The 20915-nt window shown below is 46.9% G+C and overlaps 1 protein-coding gene across 3 annotated transcripts in view; it reads right to left on the reverse strand.

Moving 5' to 3' along the window:
- Positions 1 to 1151: 1151 nt before the first annotated feature.
- The window catches only part of LOC137528741 (class I histocompatibility antigen, Non-RT1.A alpha-1 chain-like), a 177204-nt gene continuing 157440 nt past the window's right edge, over positions 1152 to 20915 (reverse strand). For all 3 annotated transcript variants that reach the window (XM_068250266.1, XM_068250268.1, XM_068250267.1), the window contains exons 5-7: positions 20581 to 20679; positions 14036 to 14065; positions 1152 to 6920 (exon numbers count right to left, since the gene is read on the reverse strand). In XM_068250266.1, the coding sequence (XP_068106367.1) occupies positions 6850 to 6920; positions 14036 to 14065; positions 20581 to 20679 (200 nt within the window). In that variant the 3' untranslated portion in view covers positions 1152 to 6849. The remainder of the gene's footprint in view (positions 6921 to 14035; positions 14066 to 20580; positions 20680 to 20915) is intronic.

The following is a 20915-nucleotide window of genomic DNA, read 5'->3' on the forward strand; positions in this document are numbered from 1 at the left end:
TACAAAACTACTCTGATCTAGTGTTTTCCAGAGCGGTTTGAGCTTTTCCAATACTTTACAGTGAGGCAGAAACGCTTCTGCAAACCGCAAAAGTGCTGCAGGACCCACGTTTGCGGTTTGCTAAAAACCGCAAACCGCCGGTGTGCACCATCCCATTGAAATACATTAGCCAAGTGTTTTCCAAGGCGGAAGGGGTTTGCGGATCACTTCAAAAACCGCTCGGTGTGCACCAGGCCTAATAGACTGTTTGATGTGTGAAGGAGCCTGAAGGTCCTTAGCCAATTAACTTTTCTCCTGAGTTTTCTCCCAGGTGATAATTTTTCATCTTAATTAAAAAAGTATTTTTCAGCATTTGCCAATTAAAAAAAAAGTACTAAAAAGTAGGTAAAAGTGCAATATTAAACTTACTTTGAGCAACATTGTCATGCCACGCTGTTGCTATTTCTTTGTCTTAGGGCCCGTTCAGATCAGAAATGCGGATGGCCATGCGTGCGGAACGCGTGCGGACCGCGACGCGTACGAACGCATGGCCATCCGCGTTTGTGTGCGTTGCGTGGCTGATCCCATCACTGAAAAGTGAATGGGACAGCCACGCGTTTTTGCAAAATCTGCGTGCAGCATGCGTTCCCGGACCGCACAGGTCCGGAACGCATGCAGTGTGAACATCAGACATTGCACTCTATGCAATGTCTGATGTCGTGCGTTTTGGCCACCTGCACGCGTTTCCAAAACGCGGCTGGAAACGCGTGCAGTGTGAACGGGCCCTTAGGCTACTTTCAAACTGGGCCGATGCTTTGCGTTGGACAATATAATCACATTGCTAATACAATATTGTAATAGTACGTTCACATCAACACTTTAGCAGTGCAGTATTATCAGTCAGGAATAATGCAAGGCATGCAGGGTGTTACCAGCCGATGTGCATGTTTAGAGATGCAGTGAAGCATACTTTGTATGCACTGTGTGCTTCACGGTATGCATGAGGTGATCATTTCTATTCCTACTCTAGCAACTCCCCAGTGTGAAACTAGCCTAATAAATGTAAAACAATGGGAAGCTGTGATGCTGGTAATATATAGGCAGAGCAAAAAGAATTATGAAGGAGGAATGTCACCCAAACAAGACAAAATACTCCAAAGATAACCCGGAAGTCTTTTTGTTAATTTTATTGAAAATGTAAAATTTCATACCAGAATGGCAATTACAGGTATAATATCCAAAGCGTAAACACAATACTTTTATTTGTACAGTACTTAACATTTTCTTAAACAAGGCTCCTAAATTAATAAGTACTGTACTGGTATATTAACCTTCAGTACAGAAAAAAAATATTCTCTCTTAAGCCATAAGGCTACTTATATTATGCTATCCTCATTGCCCCCCTGCACCCCCCAGCTCCACACTCACAGGTACCGGGGCACAGACTCTCAGGCCTCGTTCACATGCAAACATTAAAAAGCAAACGCAAGCGTTTTGCGTTTTTGTGCGCTTTGTTTTAACACCTCCTGGCGCTCCACTGCGCGCTGCGGTTTTTTTTAAAGCGCTTTTCTAAGAGCTTTTCCCGAGTGTTTTTTCATTCACTCCCTGAGGCAAGTCAGGAAGTGAACTCTTTGATGCAGAAAAGAATAAATACAATATATTTATTCTTAAAAACACAATCGCTGCACAAAGTGATTTTGTGAGCGTTTTGCGTTTTCCTATACCTTCCATTATTGCAAAAACGCCCCAAAAATGGTACAGGCACTGCTTACAGGCACTGCAAAGCGGACACAACACGCTGATATGAACCTTCTCATAGAGATTCATTGCACAAGCGTTTTGTAGGCGATTTTGAAGACCGCCTGTGCTTGAAAAAAGGGCAAAAACGCCTTTAGTGTGAACGAGCCCTCACAGCCAGTGATGGGCACTAAATGGTGCTGTGCTAGGCATGAATGTCCCCCTGAATTTCAATGAGGAGCACATCCACCATCTACAGTGCAATACCATAAAGTGACAGGAGGGGGCAGTGGCAGGCTAAGAATATAAACTCTGCCTCACCTACTATGAGCAGCTCCGCCTCCAGTACCTGCAGGTTTGGAGGGGTGGGAACAACTTTAGGGGGCTGACACAGGTGTAAAGGAGAAATATGGGAGCTTAAAATTAGGATTAGTGGCTTTAGAAGTACCGTTAGCCTCTCAGATTTCATCAGCCAGTCCTGCACTCACTAATCTTTCAGTTCTGCCTGGATGTCACTGGGCTGGATCACTGGCCTTTCTTTTTGTTGGGGGCTGGCAACATCCCACCAGGCTCAAATGCACCCAATGTGAATGAGCTCTGCAATTCACAATAGGAAACAGCAGTAGCTTTCAGCCTCCCCTCACCTGTAGCATTGGGAAGAGACAGCAGGGGGCGGAGCCAGAACAGCACATGGGCAGATCTTCCCATGCAGGTCCATAAGAGGTACAAAAAACTCACAGTGTGACATTGCTGCTACACAAGCAGGCCTGGATTTACCTCACAGGAGCCTATAGGCACAGATGTCCTGGCACCTTAGACTTCACCCTTTATGGACCTTCAAACCACAATCAAACTGCACTGCAAATGTGTTGGATGTCCCAGCTGTATTTTTCCTTACTTACCATGCCTGTCATAGAAAGCTACAGGTACCCTTTAGTATTAGATAGCTAGACGAGCATCTGAGTATCTGACTTTTTTTCTTTTTTTAAATGGTAAACATTCACTTTAAGTAGCTAGTGGTGCCCCGATTAAAGGGAGATCTCATCAATGGAATGCTGAGAGTCAGGTGAGTAACCTCTCATTAACGCTCTGATCAGGACTCTGAATAGGTAATGAGGGAGGGAGACGCCTCTCCATCATCAAGCGCCTGTAGGCTCGTCCCTACATTGCCTTATGGTATATCTGGCCCTGTACACAAGCATGGTAGACATGACTGCAGGAGGAGTACAGCAGCCTTTCCTAACAGACATTTGTTCCAAACTACTAGTTTAATTTATCAAAAAGCTTTATGGTAAAAACTGCAAGAGAACAAGACACCTGAAGCTACAGGCACAGCCCTCTCTCAGAGGAAATAAAACAAATACACAAGAGGAGGGGCTTTGGAGGCTTTCTAAGGAAGGACCGGCTATGTCCATTTTTCAGGAGAAAATGTTAATAATTACTGGTAAGGCAGGGTTCACACTAATTAAAATGTGCCAAAACGCATTTGCTGCACATCTAATGATCTGTGGAAAACCGCGCTTTTGCTAAAATCCGCATTTCACATGCACAAAAATGTACTTTTGCAGCATAAATTTGCACATCGCATGTAAATTCCTATTGACTTTCATTACCTCCATTAAAAAATTACCGTATTTCGCGCCGTATAAGACGCTCCGGAATATAAGACGCACCCAGGTTTAGAGGGCAAAAACCAGGGAAAAAAAATAATTATATATAACCTGGTGCGTCCATATTCCAGAGGCGTCTTGTACATGTTATCCCCCAAATGGTGTCTGCCAATGTGTCCTGTGTGCCCCTTCTTCCCATGTGTCTTGTCTCCCCAGGTGTCCTTCTGTGTCCGTCTCCCTATGGGTCCTGTGTGCCCCTTTTCCCCCATGTGTCCTGACCTCTCCTTCTCCTCATATATCCTGTGTCCTGTCTGCCCCATGTGTCCTATCTCCCATCTCCCCCATGTGTCCTTCTCCCCCATGTGTCCTTCTCCCCCATGTGTCCTTCTCCCCATGTGTCCTTCTCCCCCATGATTCCTTCTCCCCCATGATTCCTTCTCCCCCATGATTCCTTCTCCCCATGTGTCCTGTCTCTTCAGTGTCCGTGTCCTCTTATGTTGTTTTATGCCCCCCTTCATGTGCCACAGCTCTCCCCATTGAAATCATGCTGCCCGCCATGCGTGTGTCTCCCCGGGTCACCCCCCCCCCCACGCGTGTCTCGCTATCCCCGTTGTACATACTGTATGTCCCCCAGTGTCAGCAGCAGCAGCGGCGGAGGCTTACCAGATCCATGCCGCCGCGATGACTGCAGACACCAGGCTACTCCATGTGTTTCCTCTACTGCGCGGCTACTGATGACGCAATCAGTACAAGCCGCGCAGTAGAGGAAACACATGAAGTAGCCGGGTGTCTGCAGTCATCGCGGCGATATGGATCTGGTAAGCCTCCGCCGCTGCTGCCACTGGGGGACATATGTACAACGGGGAGAGACACTCGGGGGGGGGGGGGGGGGGAGAGAGAATGACCCGGGGAGACGCACGCATGGCGGGTGGGCAAGAAATTATTACATTGGGAGAGCTGTGACACTGGGGGGGCAGGCCAGGCCCAGCAGGGACACAGGCAGGGAATCCCCAATGGCGGCGGGTCGGCGGTTCGTATCGGCGGGCGTTCGCAAGTTGGGGATTCCCTGCCTTTGCCGTATAAGACGCAGGGACTTTTTCTCCCCATTTTTTGGGGAGAAAAAGTGCGTCTTATACGGCAGCAAATACGGTACATGTGAAAATTTGCATACGGACGCAAATATTAACCGAATGCGGACCGACGCAGTTTAAATCTATGTTGGGCGGGCGGGTGGCGCTGCGGTTCTGACTGGACGTAAGCTCTATGTCCCATTCACCGCGCGTCCCCGCCGCTCTGTCCCTGCCGCAATGTGCTGCCCTGCCTCCTCTATGACGGCAGAGCACTGTGAGCCGGGCAGGAGCCGTTTTCATTGGCTCCTGGCCCTGTCATTCCTGTAAGCCGTTTCCATTGGCTTACATTGATTGGCAGGGTCAGGAGCCAATGAAAGCGGCTCCTGACCGGCGCACAGCGCTCTACCGTCATAGCGACGGCAGAGAGAGCAGCCTGCGGCGGGGACAGAGCGGCGTGACCGGCAGGAGCGACGGATTATTGCGGCGATTCCTCGGGATGCGGCGTTTTAGCGTACCAGCAGCCTCTGGTCCTTAAGGGGGCAGAGGCTGCTGGTACCAAAGTGGTTAAGTAAAAATAACGCATGCAAAAAAGTTCTCTTTTTCCCAATGCTAAGTGTGATCTTAGGCTGGGCTCACACTAGAGGCTGGGATTAGTTTGCAGGAAAGGCAATGCTGTACTTTTCAGTGGCTTTTTTTTTCACTTGGTGGATTTTGTGATGCCATTTGGCTAATTTTACGCATAATTAATTAATTGATCTTTACATTTTCACTGTACATTAAATAAATGAATCATTATTTTCTTTATCTAAACAAAATCAAATCAAATCTCATCCTGGCTCATTTCATCACTGATTCCCTTTTGGGTTCCCACAAACAAACTGAGTGTGCCAATATAAAGAGAGCATAAAATGTCTGGTACACACATATAAGGCCTGATGTCTGGCAGGGATCGGGACCTGATCCCTCCACAGACATTGCAGGGCTGAGGCTGTACAAACATGTCGCTAGCCTGCAGGCTAGTGGGCGAGAAGTTTGCCGACACAGCAGCCAGGATGTGACATCACACAGGAGCAGGGTGAATGAGGACAATGCTCTCGCCACTAGCTCTGCTGAAGAGATCTGCCAGGCTTGTTGCTGATGCTAGATTCTTATCAGAGGCGGTTGTTACCAGCTGCCTCGGTGGAATTTCATATAGCGTGTGTACACAGCTTTGGAAGGGGCTCTGATCAATAAATATCAGTATAACTAATTCTGGTTTCATTCTATACCAACATGTCATTGCTAATATATACACTGTGAGCCATCTCTCTTGCTTTACAGTATGCTGTTGCTTTTGACAATAAATTTGCCACAGTGTGTACTGATCTGTGCTGCCCCAGTATGTACAGTGTGTGCTCTAATTCCGTGCTTATACTGATAGTAAACCAAGTTAGTTAATTTGAAAAATATGAAAAAAAAGGCTGATCACCCCTGTGCTGATCCTCTGGGGATGTTCAGGATGAAATGAGACAACATGACGAGTCTTGTACAAGATATATTATTTCTACAAATCACCAGAAAATCAAACTACAAACTATGGATTGCACTAAATATTAAAGCCCACCTGAAATGAGGAAAATAAGGAGGCTGACAAATTTCCAATGCTCATTGCCTGGCTGTCCTACTGATCATCTGCCTCTAATAATTTTGGACAAAGACCCTGAACAAGCATATGCAGATCAACTTCTCTGCCTGGATCAGCTGCATGCTTGTGTCAGGTGTGTGGTTCAGACACCACTGCAGCCAAAGAGATCAGCAGGACTGCCAGTATCTGGTATTTTTAAAATGAAATAAATAGCCTCCACATTCCTTTCACTTCAGGTGTCCTTTAAAACTGAAAAAAAACCTTAATTAATTTATAATGTAAAAGTAATTCTTAAAATATGCAGCGCAAGACATAATATAGCAATAAGTGGTGATTGTGTGTATATAAATTCTAAACCTGCAGAAACCTGTCATCACTCCATGACATATGGCTGGATGGAGCGTCCATTACTGGTGGGAGGAGCCATATGGGGAGGGGGGATGGTCAGAGAGATGCAAATCATTCAGTGCTAATGGAATATTATGCTAATTTTATGTAAAGTTGTGCATTTTGAAAATGGGCCAATCACTCCCAGCAGCTGCTAAACTCAACTGATTCCTTTTCAAGCTAAAGTATAGAAATCTGCATTACAGAATGACCCAGTCCCTGGTTGTTTCTATATGGGGATGTTATATAGACTATGCTGGAACTTTATGACTTATTTCTGAAGGAATCTCTTTTTCACACAGACTTATCCAGCTCAAAATATGACATAACAAACGGATGACAGAATATGACAGGTTCCCTTTAATTTCCCAAAGCAATATTCAAAGCAGAGAAAAGGTTAGCGGAATAGACGGAATATCCAGTTATCTTCTCTGTGGTCTCCTCACTTAACCTGCACCTCAGGTAGCTCAGGCTGGTTGGTGGAGGAGTTCGTATCGGAGTTAGTATCCGAAGCTGGGAGAGGAAAAAAAAGAATGATTAATCTGCATAACATGATTAACAATAACTGTGCTGATTATTATCCCCCAGGTTAGCTAGTCAGATGTACCCCCAGTATTAGATTACGCAGCAAGACAGATTACCCTCGCACACAAACAGATTAGATTGGGTTTACCACTAGAAGTTGCTCAGGCTCGAGTGGTTGTGTCACACACGTTAAAGTGACCCTAAGACGGAAGGATACAAGAAATGTATATACAGTGGCTTGCAAAAGTATTCGGCCCCCTTGAAGTTTTCCACATTTTGTCACATTACTGCCACAAACATGAATCAATTTTATTTGAATTTCACATGAAAGACCAATACAAAGTGGTGTACACGTGAGAAGTGGAATGAAAATCATACATCATTCCAAACATTTTTTACATATCAATAACTGCAAAGTGGTGTGTGCGTAATTAATCAGCTCCCTGAGTCAATACTTTGTAGAACTACCTTTTGCTGCAATTACAGCTGCCAGTCTTTTAGGGTATGTCTCTACCAGCTTTGCACATCTAGAGACTGAAATCCTTGCCCATTCTTCTTTGCAAAATAGCTCCAGCTCAGTCAGATTAGATGGACAGCGTTTGTGAACAGCAGTTTTCAGATCTTGCCACAGATTCTCGATTGGATTTAGATCTGGACTTTGGCTGGGCCATTCTAACACATGGATATGTTTTGTTGTAAACCATTCCATTGTTGCCCTGGCTTTATATTTAGGTTCATTGTCCTGCTGGAAGGTGAACCTCCACCCCAGTCTCAAGTCTTTTGCAGACTCCAAGAGGTTTTCTTCCAAGATTGCCCTGTATTTGGCTCCATCCATCTTCCCATCAACTCTGACCAGCTTCCCTGTCCCTGCTGAAGAGAAGCACCCCCAGAGCATGATGCTGCCACCACATTTGACAGTGGGGATGGTGTGTTCAAAGTGATGTGCAGTGTTATTTTTCCGCCACACATAGTGTTTTGCATGTTGGCCAAAAAGTTCCATTTTGGTCTCATCTGACCAGAGCACCTTCTTCCACATGTTTGCTGTGTCCCCCACATGGCTTGTGGCAAACTGCATACGGGACTTCTTATGCTTTTCTGTTAACAATGGCTTTCTTCTTGCCACTCTTCCATAAAGGCCAACTTTGTGCAGTGCATGACTAATAGTTGTCCTATGGACAGATTCCCCCACCTGAGCTGTAGATCTCTGCAGCTTGTCCAGAGTCACCATGGGCCTATTGACTGCATTTCTGATCAGCGCTCTCCTTGTTTGGCCTGTGAGTTTAGGTGGACGGCATTGTCTTGGTAGGTTTACAGTCGTGCCATACTCCTTCCATTTCTGAATGATCGCTTGAACAGTGCTCTGTGGGATGTTCAAGGCTTTGGAAATCTTTTTGTAGCCTAAAGGTGCGTACACACATGCGACTATAGTCGTTTGTAACGATCGTTCCCCGATCTTTACCAACGACGATCGTTACAAAAAACGAACCACCGACTATTAAGGCAAACGACGAACGAGCCAAATCGCTACAAAAGAAAGTTCTGTCTCGGCGGATTTTAACCAACGACGATCGTTTGCAAAAGTAGTACATCGTTGGAAACGATCGTTCGTACTAGGCTTGACATGCGCATTTCACTATTTCTCCATGGAACTTCTCATTTTTATGCGCAGGCGCAATAGTTGCTTTCTGTGATGTAACGTTCGTTCTAACGATCAGATCGTTACACACATTTTAAAACTACCTTTACTTAGGTCGTTTTTTCATCAATTAAAAGTTCGTTCGTCGTTCTTGTCGCATGTGTGTACGTAGCATAAGCCTGCTTTAAATTTCTCAATAACTTTATCCCTGATCTGTCTGGTGTGTTCTTTGGACTTCATGGTGTTGTTGCTCCCAATATTCTCTTAGGCAACCTCTGAGGTCGTCACAGAGTAGCTGTATTTGTACTGACATTAGATTACACACAGGTGCACTCTATTTAGTCATTAGCACTCATCAGGCAATGTCTATGGGCAACTGACTGCACTCAGACCAAAGGGGGCTGAATAATTACGCACACCCCACTTTGCAGTTATTTATTTGTAAAAAATGTTTGGAATCATGTATGATTTTCATTCCACTTCTCACGTGTACACCACTTTCTATTGGTCTTTCATGTGAAATTCCAATAAAATTGATTCATGTTTGTGGCAGTAATGTGACAAAATGTGGAAAACTTCAAGGGGGCCAAATACTTTTGCAAGCCACTGTATACCTGGGGCTTCCTCCAGCCCCCTCCAGCCAATCAGATGCACAGGTGACAGGTAGCCCTGGCAACCACTGCGCAGCAATAACGTTGTGGAGGGGATTGCAGGGATTGAATGGAGGTGAGGTACCCGGAAGTGCAGCTGTGCGCTCCAGCGTGAACCGCAATCTGGAAGGCGGACGTGACGCCACATGCCATCCTTTGTAGGATGGGTTGAAAGCTTTAAAAGGATACCAAGTAGGTATTAAAAAGCAGAAATGGTACTTACATGAGGCTTCTTCTAGGCCACCGTAGACCGCGACGTTCCCCAGCGTCCTCCTGGCTCCTCTCCCCGTCCCACAGGCGGCTCCGTTAATTGGTGACTTCCGCCTGAAGTCGCCAGTACGAGTCATCGCCGTTCATGTTACGCATCGTCACGCCTGCCGGCGTGAGAGTCCTGTACATGCGCGGTTCTTTAACTCTGAACCGAGCATGCACATGACTCACACTTGCCGGCATGATGACGCGCAATGTGCGTGGCGGGGACTCGTACTGGTGACTTCAGGCTGAAGTTGCCAATTAGCAGAGCTGCCAGCAGGACCAGGAGAGGAGCCAGGAGGACGCCAGGGGACCCCACAGCCTACGGTGGGCTGGAGGAAGCCCCAGGTAAGTACCATTTCTGCTTTTTTAATACCTGCTCGGTATCCCTTTAAAATATGTGCCCTCATAATGGCAGCAAGCAATACACTGTCATGGAACAGAGTGTGCATCCATGAGGAAGCATGACAGCACAAAACAATTATTGATGACCACTCTTCATCTCTGTGTGCGGCTGCAGAAGGATTAGTGATGTGTACAATACTGTCCAGTTTATGTCTCTGAATCTGAACTTTTGGAAAAATAAAAGGCGGAAAGATGATTGGCAGCCCCCTTCCCCAGGTTAGATATACAGATGTACCCTCAGAATAAACTACTTTAGCCTTTTAGATGTAGCTCCTATGTCCAAAAAGGCTGCCCCTGAAGGAGCTAAGCCTATGAAAAAAAAAAAAAAAACCGCTGCCGCACTCATTCTCGCCACTGCCCATTAGCCTGTAGATCAATGGATGGGAACTCAGATCCCTTTCACTGATCTAGGTCCCTGTGTAAATCATCTGCCAGCATCAGGGAGGTCCGGTCTGTGCGAGGTTGTGGGCGAGCGCCAGACTCACGTGCGCGCGGATCGCCACCGCATTTATTCGGTCAGAAGACGTGTCGGCTGACCTTGTGGTCAGCTGACACTTGCCTGCTGTCTGATTCGCTGGGCTTCTGGGCGGCGCTGTTCGCTTGGTCCACAGTATTTTAGGACCTGCTTGTCATTTGATCTTTGTCTGTTGTTGAATACTTCACAGTGATAGCTCTCAGACGTTAGTCAGATCCTGGTGTGTTTGATCCGGCAGGACCCCGGGGATTTACACATAGCTTAGGATTATTATAATTTATATTGTATTGATATTTCTGTGTATGACTTCTTGCTTGAACCTTTGATTACTCTCTCTGCCTCCTGATTCTGTACCTTGCCAATCTGATCTGTTGCCGACCCTCTGCCTGATTACCGACCTTGAACTCTGCCTTACGATACTGTACTTCTGCCTATCTGATCTGCTGCCGACCTTTGCCTGTATACCGACTTCGATTTGCCTGACGATTCTGTACCGCTACTGACCGACCCGTTGCCGACCTAGCTTGTACGACCACTCTCTGTATAGTGATAGCCCCAGCCACTTAGGGCTATCACTTTAGGAGTACTCCTGATAACTGTGCACCAATACACCTGTGATCACACTCTGAATAAAATACTGACTACTGTTCTGATAGAGCACGTTCTGATCATCAGATACGCCACTGATCATTACACACACTTACATTTTAATTTAACTCCTTCTCCTTCCCTCCCACACTCTCTCATTGTACCCAAAAAAATGTTGCGCACCTTTTTAAAACTGAAAAATAATGAATTTTTTCCATTTTGTTTCTTAATATGCATATTAAAATGCATGCATCTATATATATAATAGACTAAGTGCCTCAACCTTCAAACAAGAAGAAGAAGTACTTTGCATGAGAAAATGTATGCGTGATCAAACACCAAGTTTAAGGCCTCTTTTCCACGGACTGTTGAGCTGTGTGCTCAGCAAGCAGTTACCAGGCAGCAGTGAGCAGATACCAGGGAGCAACAAGCAGTTACCAGGCAGCAACAAGCAGTTACCAGGCAGCAACAAGCAGTTACCAGGCAGCAACAAGCAGTTACCAGGCAGCAACAAGCAGTTACCAGGCAGCAACAAGCAGTTACCAGGCAGCAGCAAGCAGTTACCAGGCAGCAGCGAGCAGTTATCAGTCAGCAGTGAGCAGATACCAGGCAGCAACAAGCAGTTACCAGGCAGCAGCAAGCAGTTACCAGGCAGCAACAAGCAGTTACCAGGCAGCAGCAAGCAGTTATCAGGCAGCAACAAGCAGTTACCAGGCAGCAACAAGCAGTTACCAGGCAGCAACAAGCAGTTACCAGGCAGCAACAAGCAGTTACCAGGCAGCAGTGAGCAGATACCAGGCAGCAACAAGCAGTTACCAGGCAGCAGCAAGCAGTTACCAGGCAGCAGTGAGCAGATACCAGGCAGCAGTGAGCAGATACCAGGCAGCAGCGAGCAGTTACCAGGCAGCAGCAAGCAGTTACCAGGCAGCAGCAAGCAGTTACCAGGCAGCAGTGAGCAGTTACCAGGCAGCAGCAAGCAGTTACCAGGCAGCAGTGAGCAGTTACCAGGCAGCAGTGAGCAGTTGTGAGAGTTTGAGAGCCATTTCACTGCCTATTCACAGTCCATGGAAAAGAGGCCTTACCCTAGCAAGTCTGACATTGCAAATCTGGCCTAATTGGATATTCATGAGGCAATGCTCATGCAAATGCATGCACAAACCAATACCACAAAGCAGTCACCCTGCTACATGCTACATTAGCACTATCCGGCTTAGTGCACACCAGAGCGGTTCGGCAGTGTTTTGCGATCCACTTGCGGCTGCGGATACGCTTGGGTAATGTATTTCAATGGGCTGGTGCACACCAGAGTGGGAGGCGTTTTGCTGAAACGCATACTCCCGAGGTGAGGCATTTTTTTGGATTTCGGATGCGTTTCTGCCTCAATGTTAAGTATAGGAAAAACGCAAACCGCTCTGAAAAACGGCAGTTCAGAGCGGTTTTGCAGGCGTTTTTGTTACAGAAGCTGTTCAGTAACAGCTTTACTGTAACAATATATGAAATCTACTACACCAAAAACGCTTTACAAAACCGCAAAATGCTAGGTGAAATGCTACAGAAAAATAAGAAAAAGCGTTTCAAAATCTGCTAGCATTTTGCGGATCTGCTAGCAGTTTTTGGTGTGCTCCAGGCCTCCAGGAGCGCCACGGGGAGGATTCCCAATGCCCCCTTTTTATACAACTGGGGGGACCGCAGGGTCCCAGGCTCTCTCACTGCCTGGAAACCACAGCGGCACCCCGGAGGGGGAGGCTGGGTGGCATGGACGACCCCCCCCCCCCCAAGTTTGGCCAGCGCCGGGGAGAGCCGTCTGCACCCACCTCCCAATATTAAAAACAGGCACTTACCTCAACGTCCATTGCGTTCTGCTACATGCACATTAATTTGGGGGCACCACATGAGAAAGGAGAGAAGCATGGGTCACCCCGAGCTTTAGAGCTCAGGGCTGGCTCACATACAGCACTCCAGAGGGGGGGGAGGACAGGCGCACTCACTCCAGGGTTCACACCACCGGAGCAAGCCATCCACCACCTGCCTCCAAAGGATACAAACTGCACAAAATGCTTTCCATGAGAAAATTAATGCGCATGTAGCAGAACCCAATGGACGTTAAGGTAAGTGGCTGTTTTTAATATTAGGAGGTGGGTGCGGACGGCTCTCCGCAGCGCTGGCCACGCTGGGGGGGGGGGGGGGGGAGCAGCTGCGCCACCCAGCCTCCCACTCCGGGGTGCCGCTGTGGTTCCCAGGCAGCGAGAGAGCACTTTGCAGTATTGGTTTTTTGACCCTGCATAGTTTGGCATGCGAAAGCAAATGCATATTTGCATGAGCATTGCCTCATGAATAGCCAATTAGGCTGGATTTGCAAAGCCAGACTTGCTAGGGTTAAACTTGGTGTTTGAGCACGCATACATTTTCTCATGGAAAGCCTACTTCTTCTTGCTTCAAGGTTGAGGCACGTACTCTATTAGATAGATAGATGCGGCGTATGCTACGACGCGGGATGGCTAGTTTAGAATAAAATAATTCCACCCAAAGAAAGCCTAATTGGTGGCAAGACAAGATATAGATTATTTAGTTCTGATAAGTAGTGATAAAGTTATTGGCGAATGAATGGAAGGTGAAAAACACTGAAGGCTGAAGTGGTTAAGCAGCCCTTCTCTCCTCAAGCATAGGTAGCCAGATGTGCTCCAGAATTAGGTAGGTTCATTCCCCAGGTATAGGTAGCCAGCTGTGCCCCCAGTATAAGGTAGGTTCCCTACCAAATATGGGTATGCAGCTGTGCCACCAGTATTAGACAGCCCTCCTTCCCAGGTTAGCCAGATGTTTCCCCAGTATTAGGTAGGTTACGTTTGTTTAGGTAAGTTGGCCAGATGAACCCCTAGAATTAGGCAGCCCACCTCACAAAAATTTGCGTAACTGCGAAATTTCAGATCCTCATTACGGCTAGAAGCAAACTTAATTATGAATTTGCTTGAAATTTTACATAATTTCATTTATTAATTGCAAATTTTTATGCAAAATTATGATTATGCAAAATGAAGGTTCAGCACTAATAAAAACATACAGAACAGCACAAAATACTGTATACTGAAAGGGAACTTACTGCTGGTGGTCTTGTAGCCGGCTTTCTTTTCTGAAATACAAGAGATAGAATTAGAATCAGAGAAGAGTAAAGAACAAAATGAGCATCTAAAAACAAAGTAGATCTAACGGGGCCCATACACTAATAGATGTCCCCCGATGTGGCCAAAAGATTTATCTCCTATCAGATCAGAATATGATCAGTGAGAGATCAAATCCTTCCACACGATAGAAATTGATGGATTGATACCCTCAATCAATATTTTCAGTCTACTGCAAAGTGGACAAATAAGAGAGTGTGAGAGCGCCTATAATCTGTCACACAATTCTTGTCAGATATATTTGCCTGCTTGTTAAATGCGCTTTTGAAGTTTTAGTAATATTGTGTTTTGTGATGGGTAATATACCAATTGGATTTATCCAATAATTAACATAGGATGCGTTGACATGCTCGTTTGTTGTAGAAACTGGTCCGCTGCCGTGTGTAGTGTGATCCCAGCCTTACCTTGGGACAGACGTATCAGCTAGGGATCCTGGCAGTGGCATAGCAATGTTACGGCCAGAACCTGAAGTCTGCCCACTTCGGGTTCTGGCCGGTCAAAATGCGAAGTGGCCGTGTCCCTGCGGCCAATGTTAGAAATGAATTAGTTGGCCGTCTCCCATGAATGAATCCCGGCCGCATAAAATGAATTAATTCACCAGCGGGAAATGTAACAGATGAAGCCGCCTCTTCAGCTCTGCCTCCTCTCCTCCCCCTGACCCTCTCCTATGCAGCTGCGCCAGCCGGGGACACACGGGTGTCCCCCAAGTCATTCCCAGCAGCAGGGAAGCAGAGCGGGAAGGCTGCAGACATTGCTTCTGCCAGCACTCGCTCTGCTGAGGAACGAACGGCAGGATTCGCTGCTGCGACTAACGACTCTCGGGACACGCATGTCCCCCGGCTGCCGCAGCTGCATAGGAGAGGGTCAGGGGGAGGAGAGGAGGCAGAGCTGAAGAGGCGGCTTCATCTGTTACATTGCCGCTGGGGAATTCATTCATTTTTTCCGCCGGGATTCTTTCATGTGAGACGGCCAACCAATTAATTTCTATTATTGGCCGCAGGTGCATGACCACTTTGCGTTTTGACCGGCCAGAACCCGAAATGGCCAGACTTTGGGTTCTGACCGTAACAGCAATAAGAGATGCATTATTAGCTCTCTATTGGTCCTGTGCTGGTAATAATCACTTCTATAGATACTTTGAATAGCAGTAATCAGTAACAAACTGTTCCCCATCCCCTTCTTACACCTCTGATACTGTAGTTGCCATTGGCAGGTTCTGGTGCGCCGTATCAATTGTTATGTATAGAGTTCTTGGAGGGGGGGCCCAATGTAAAACTTGCACTAGGGCCCATAGCGTCTTAGCTACGCCACTGGATAATGGTTACCAGCTGCACATCAGTGAGAGGATGGAGGGATGATGGGTTTAGTCATATTCGTGATGTATTAAGTTCTTAATTTGTGTGGCTTTCTTATGTATAATCAGAGATATAATAATCTTTCCAATGCTATAGCTTGTCTCCCAGCTGGGGACGTATCATCTGTGTCTCCCAAATGGAGATGCATTGTTCTGTTCATAATACTGTACAATTTCCCACCTAACTGATGGTATATTAATCTCTTCACATCTATTGCTTAATATCAATACATTGTTTATCATCTGTATGCTGCTTATTGGGAAATACAGTTTGTAATTGTGATTATTGGCTACTGACTATTTCAGCGTAATTTCTGCTAACAATCTAGCTTAAATAAACCCACATACAGATGTATTATGGGCTGTACAGAAGATAATATTACTGGCAGGCCCACTTTTGACATCACACTTCATCCCTGAGTGTAACACATGCAGTGTTCTTGTAATAACAGACTATCAGCCCCAGCACATGTCCAACAAGTACAGTACAGTCTTTTCACCAAACCAACCAGGGCAGAGTCACTGCTGTCAGACACAAATGTCGCAGTCTGCACTGGCATTGGTTAATAATACCAGCTCTACCAACAGAGAACAAAAAGTACCTTTAAATCAGATGTTTGGGTCCCCAGTGGTAGTGATGAGCATCAAATGTCCTGTGGCCACAATCTGTATCTAGCTGCCTGCTGGTGCACTCGTGTCTCCCCTCCATCAGCTGGTCAGATACAAGCCGGTGCTGCCTCAGAGTTGCCTTCCTTCACATGCTCAGTGGCACATTTCCGGGTGGCGTAGATTACTAAACCCCTACTCTAGGCCGCCATGGACTCTGGGGTAAGGACAGAACAGGATCCTACTATGCATGAGGGGTAGCACAAACGCACAAACTCTAGAGAAGCACAATTGGACACAGCACTGGCATCAATGAGAGAAGCAACGAAATAGTGCAGGTTGCACCACACGATTGTACCTGCACACAGGCAAATTGCACTTACTTTATAACTACTTGATTATTAGCACATCAAAGGTTCAGTGTAACAAATTCTAACCCAGGGTTACCCCTGACGAAGACGGGAGCCGAAGACCTGGGTAAGGATTTGTTACAATTAAACTTTTCTTATGCTAATAAACAAGATGTTGTGAAGTAAGTGCATTTGTCTGTGTAGAGGTTCCATCGTGTGGCACAGTCTGCACTATTTTGTTGTCTCTCTCAATCCGTAAGACATGAATGCACCAGCGGACAAAGAGATGCGGATTGTGGCCAAAGGCATACCGGTAACTACCACTCTGACCAAGGACCCAAACAACTGATTTTGAGGTACTTTTGGCCAATTTTCTCCATTGTGAGATTTATTTATTTATTGTATTTGTAAGCGACAACATATTACGCAGCACTGGACAATAGTTAAGGTTACAGACAATATTTAAGGGTGAAATCCTACCTAATAAAACCCGTGTCTCTGCGTCCCATGTCTGTGTGTGTCTCTGCGTTTGTGCTACTGCGCATGTGCCGCAGGGACAGCCTCGGACAGGAGCAGGACAGCCAGGGGAACGAGCGGGCGTGTGCATGCGTTGAGCAGGCGTGCACGCACAAGCGCTGACAGGTGGCGGCAATGATGGACCTAGAGCCAGTTATTAAACGGCTAAAGTCCCTAGTACAGCAATAAGACAATATAGGAATACAAGAAAAACCAGATCACGCAGAACAGTATGAGTACAAGGTAATGCTTAGTCAGTCACTGGAGGGGAGCATGGAGATTAGGCAAGGCGAGTTCACTCAGATCCATAGGATGGGTGTACGGTGATGGAGGCGCATGAACAGGTAGGAGACACAAGGAGGAGGACCCTGCCGAAGGCTTACAATCTAGAGGGAGAGGTGGGGACACAAAAGGAAGGGGACCAGAGTTCAGCTACGGCTTTAGAGCACTAGTGAGGGATGGGGGGTAGGCCAGAGTAAAAAGGTGAGTTTTGAGGGCCTTCTTGAAGATGTTGAAGGAGGGGTAAACCCTAATGGGGGGAGGTAGGGAGTCCCATAGTGTTGGAGCAGCTCTTGAGAAGTCCTGGAGGCATGTATGGGATTGGGTAAGGCGGGGGGCAGCAGGCAAAGTTTATTGGAGGAGTAGAGTGAGCGGTTAGGTGGTACCTCTGGGTAAGATTTGAAATGCAGGTTGGGCAGGCTTTGTGGACAGATTTGTAGGCCAGACACAGTATCTTGAATCCAGTGGAGGAAGCCAGTGGAGGGATTCACAGAGGGGAGTCGCTGTGGTGGAGCGATGGAAGGAGTGGATAATTCTGGCTGCCGCAATCATGACGGACTGCAGAGGGGCAATTCGGGTCATAGGGAAACCAGACAGAAGGGCGTTGCAGTAGTCAAGGCGGGAAATTATGAGGGCATGGATGAGGAGTTTGGTGGTGACAGAGGTCAGGAAAGGGTAGATCTTGTGGATGTTATAGAGGTGGAAGTTGCAGGACTTTGTGAAGTTTTGGATGTGGGGGGTGAAGTAGAGTACGGAGTCTAGGGTGATACCCAGACAGCGCGCTTGAGAGGTAGGGTGAATGATAGTGTGATTAACAGTGACATTCACATCTGGGAGGGTCAGGGATGGCCAGGGTGGAAAGATCATAAATTCTGTTTTGTCCAGGTTTAGTTTCAGGAACCTAGCGGAAATCAAGGAGGAGATGACTGATAGGCAGGATGAGACCTTGTCCATGGTAGTGGTGGATAGGTCAGGGGTGTGGAGGTAGATTTGGGTGTCATCTGCATACAGATGATAGTTAAAACCCATGGAGGAGATAACCTTGCCAATGGAGGATGTGTATAGGGAGAATAGTAGGGAGCCAAGGACATAGCCTTGGGGGACTCCTACCAAGAGGTGGTTGGGGGTGGATGAGGACTCATTAAAGGAGGTCGTGAAGGTGCGGTTGGAGAGGTAGGATGAATGCCCATGACCTGTAAGGGACTGGAGAAGTAGGGGATGGTCCACTGTGTCAAAAGCTGCTGAAAGGTCAAGGAGGAGAATGGAGTAATTGCCTTCAGCTTTAGCTAAGGCAAGGTCATTGACCACATTGGTGAGAGCTGGTCTAGCAGGGAGTTGGCATTGAGGTACTCGTTCCGGCATTTGTGAACCAGATGTTTAAGGAGTTTTGAGGAAAAGGGAAGGAGGGAGATAGGGCAGTAGTTGGAGGGTAATGAGAAGTCAAGGGAGCAGGAGTAGTACAGTGGCCTGCTTGAAGTCTGAGGGGAAAGTGCCTGTTGATAGGATGAGGTTAAACAGGGCAGTGAGGACTGGGGCCAAATCCAGAAAGTGAGGATGGAGACAGAGAAGTCAAAAGGGACAGGGTCAAGGGAGGGGGGGGGGGGGGGGAGTAGTGGTATGGGAAGTCTGCATTAGGTGATTGACTTCCTCAATGGTAGTAGGACTGAAGGAGGTGAGGGAAGGATAGGATGGAGGAGGAGCTGGATTGGAGGAGGTGGGAGGTGAGGATTGAAGGCTGGATATTTCCTGACTAATTGAGACAATTTTGTTGGGGCCAAGTGGGTGTCTAAATCCGTGACAGAGAGGGAGGAAACGGATGGTGGGTTTAAGCAGGGAGTTGAAAGTGGCAAAGAGACACCGGGGGTTGGAAGCTTGAGCTCCGATGAGCTTGGTGAAGTATTCCTGCTTTGCATCAGCAAGGGAAGTGTGGAAATGTAGCAGGTTAGCCTTGTACTGTAGGAAATCCTGATTAAGTTTAGTTTTCCTCCATTTTCGTTCAGTGGCACGTGTTACCCTCTGGAGGTTGTGAGTATGGGTGGTGCGCTGGGGGTTAGGGGGGGCGGTTGCGGCAAAATATTGGGGAGCAGTTTCCTCTAGGGCTGAGGGTTTGACGATACTGAGCTGCAGCAAGATTAGGACAGGTTTGGACGGGGAGAGAGGAGGAGAGGGCATGGAGGGGGTCAGCTAGGACACTAGGGTTGAGCTGACGTAGATCTCACTGCCATCGACCAGGTGGGCGGGTGGTGCCTTCTGTGAGGAGGTTGAAGGTGAGAAGGTGATGTCTGAGGGAGGGAAGGGTGCGATGTCAAGGTCTGTAATGGTGGTGGATTTAATGAGTATCAGGTCAAGAGTGTGACCTTCAGTGTGGGTCGGGGGGTTGGTATGTTGTACTAGGCCAAAGGAGTTGGCCATAGTGAGTAGCCAAGTCAAAATGGAGTTGTTGGGTTAATCGATGGGAATGTTGAAATCCCCAAGGATGATGGTGGGGAGGTCAGATGATAGGATGTGTGGGAGCCAGGAGGCAAGGTTGTCGAGAAAGTAACGAATGGAGCTTGACAGAGGGTGATATAAGACCGCAACAATGGCTGGGAGGGGATGGTAGAGGCGGATGATGTGGCCCTCGAATGATGTAAATTGTAGGGGTGGAGATCTGGAATTATTCACCAGTGCCAGGACAGGCTCTGACATTTGTATTTGCATCGGGACATTGCCATGAATGTTTTTACTCTCTCTCATCACAGTTTGTGGATTGTCCTGTTATTTCTCCGGCAGCACCATCTGCGATGGTTTTTGTGCTTTATATCTTATAGAGATGATAGACAACTCCTCCTTGTGTTTTCTCTTGCTTCCAGTGTAAATAGTGATACATCTAAACATAAATAACTTTAATATAGTGTAACATGGTTAAGCATATGCCACCTCTGTGCACAGCAAGGACAAGACTTGGGGTGGTGCCACCAGGTAAACACACTGGGACTGCCCCCCTGCTATGTCCCATACTCACCCAAGTTACTGTACATATGTGGAGGGCTGGCATGCCTACACCAGATCTAGAGGGGACACGAAGTGCCTCAAATAGTGTAACACAGTTTATGCAGCAAGGACAATGGTGTTGCATGTGAGCCCCGGTACTGGTGAATGTGAGGGACAGGAATTGTGGTTTGGTTATCAGTGGCTTCCAACGTTTTATTAACTTGACAGTCAACTTTATTAAATTCTGGAGAAATGTTTTTGGTCACTAATGTTCTCCAGAGATCTCCAGCCCAGGAGAAGCCCAGCATATTGTTCCCCATGACAGAGAGTAAAATCAGGAGATATAAACAGTTCTGATAACAGACAGTTCTCCTGGTGTGACACTTACTCTTGTACAGGAGGACTCCACCGATAACTGCAGCGACAACAAGCAGACTGCAGATGGCAATGACAGCAATCACAGCAGGAGAGAGGCCACTGTCGGGTTCTGAGAGAGAAACACAGAGGAAACATAAGATGGTGAGAATCTCGTCTGTGAAAAATGTACTATTAGTTTTCATAAAGCAACATATATTATAAATGCATCATTACTCTGCAGATCTGTTACTCTTCCATTCACTCTAACTCCTTGTTATGTAAAGCTCAGTGGTGTAGCAATAGGCGATACAAAGGTTGTGACTAGGGCTGCTCAAATCCGATCCGGGAGATACCCGGATAGTTACT

This window comes from Hyperolius riggenbachi, chromosome 8 (assembly GCF_040937935.1).
Source record: "Hyperolius riggenbachi isolate aHypRig1 chromosome 8, aHypRig1.pri, whole genome shotgun sequence".
In the NCBI taxonomy this organism is placed as follows: domain Eukaryota; kingdom Metazoa; phylum Chordata; class Amphibia; order Anura; family Hyperoliidae; genus Hyperolius; species Hyperolius riggenbachi.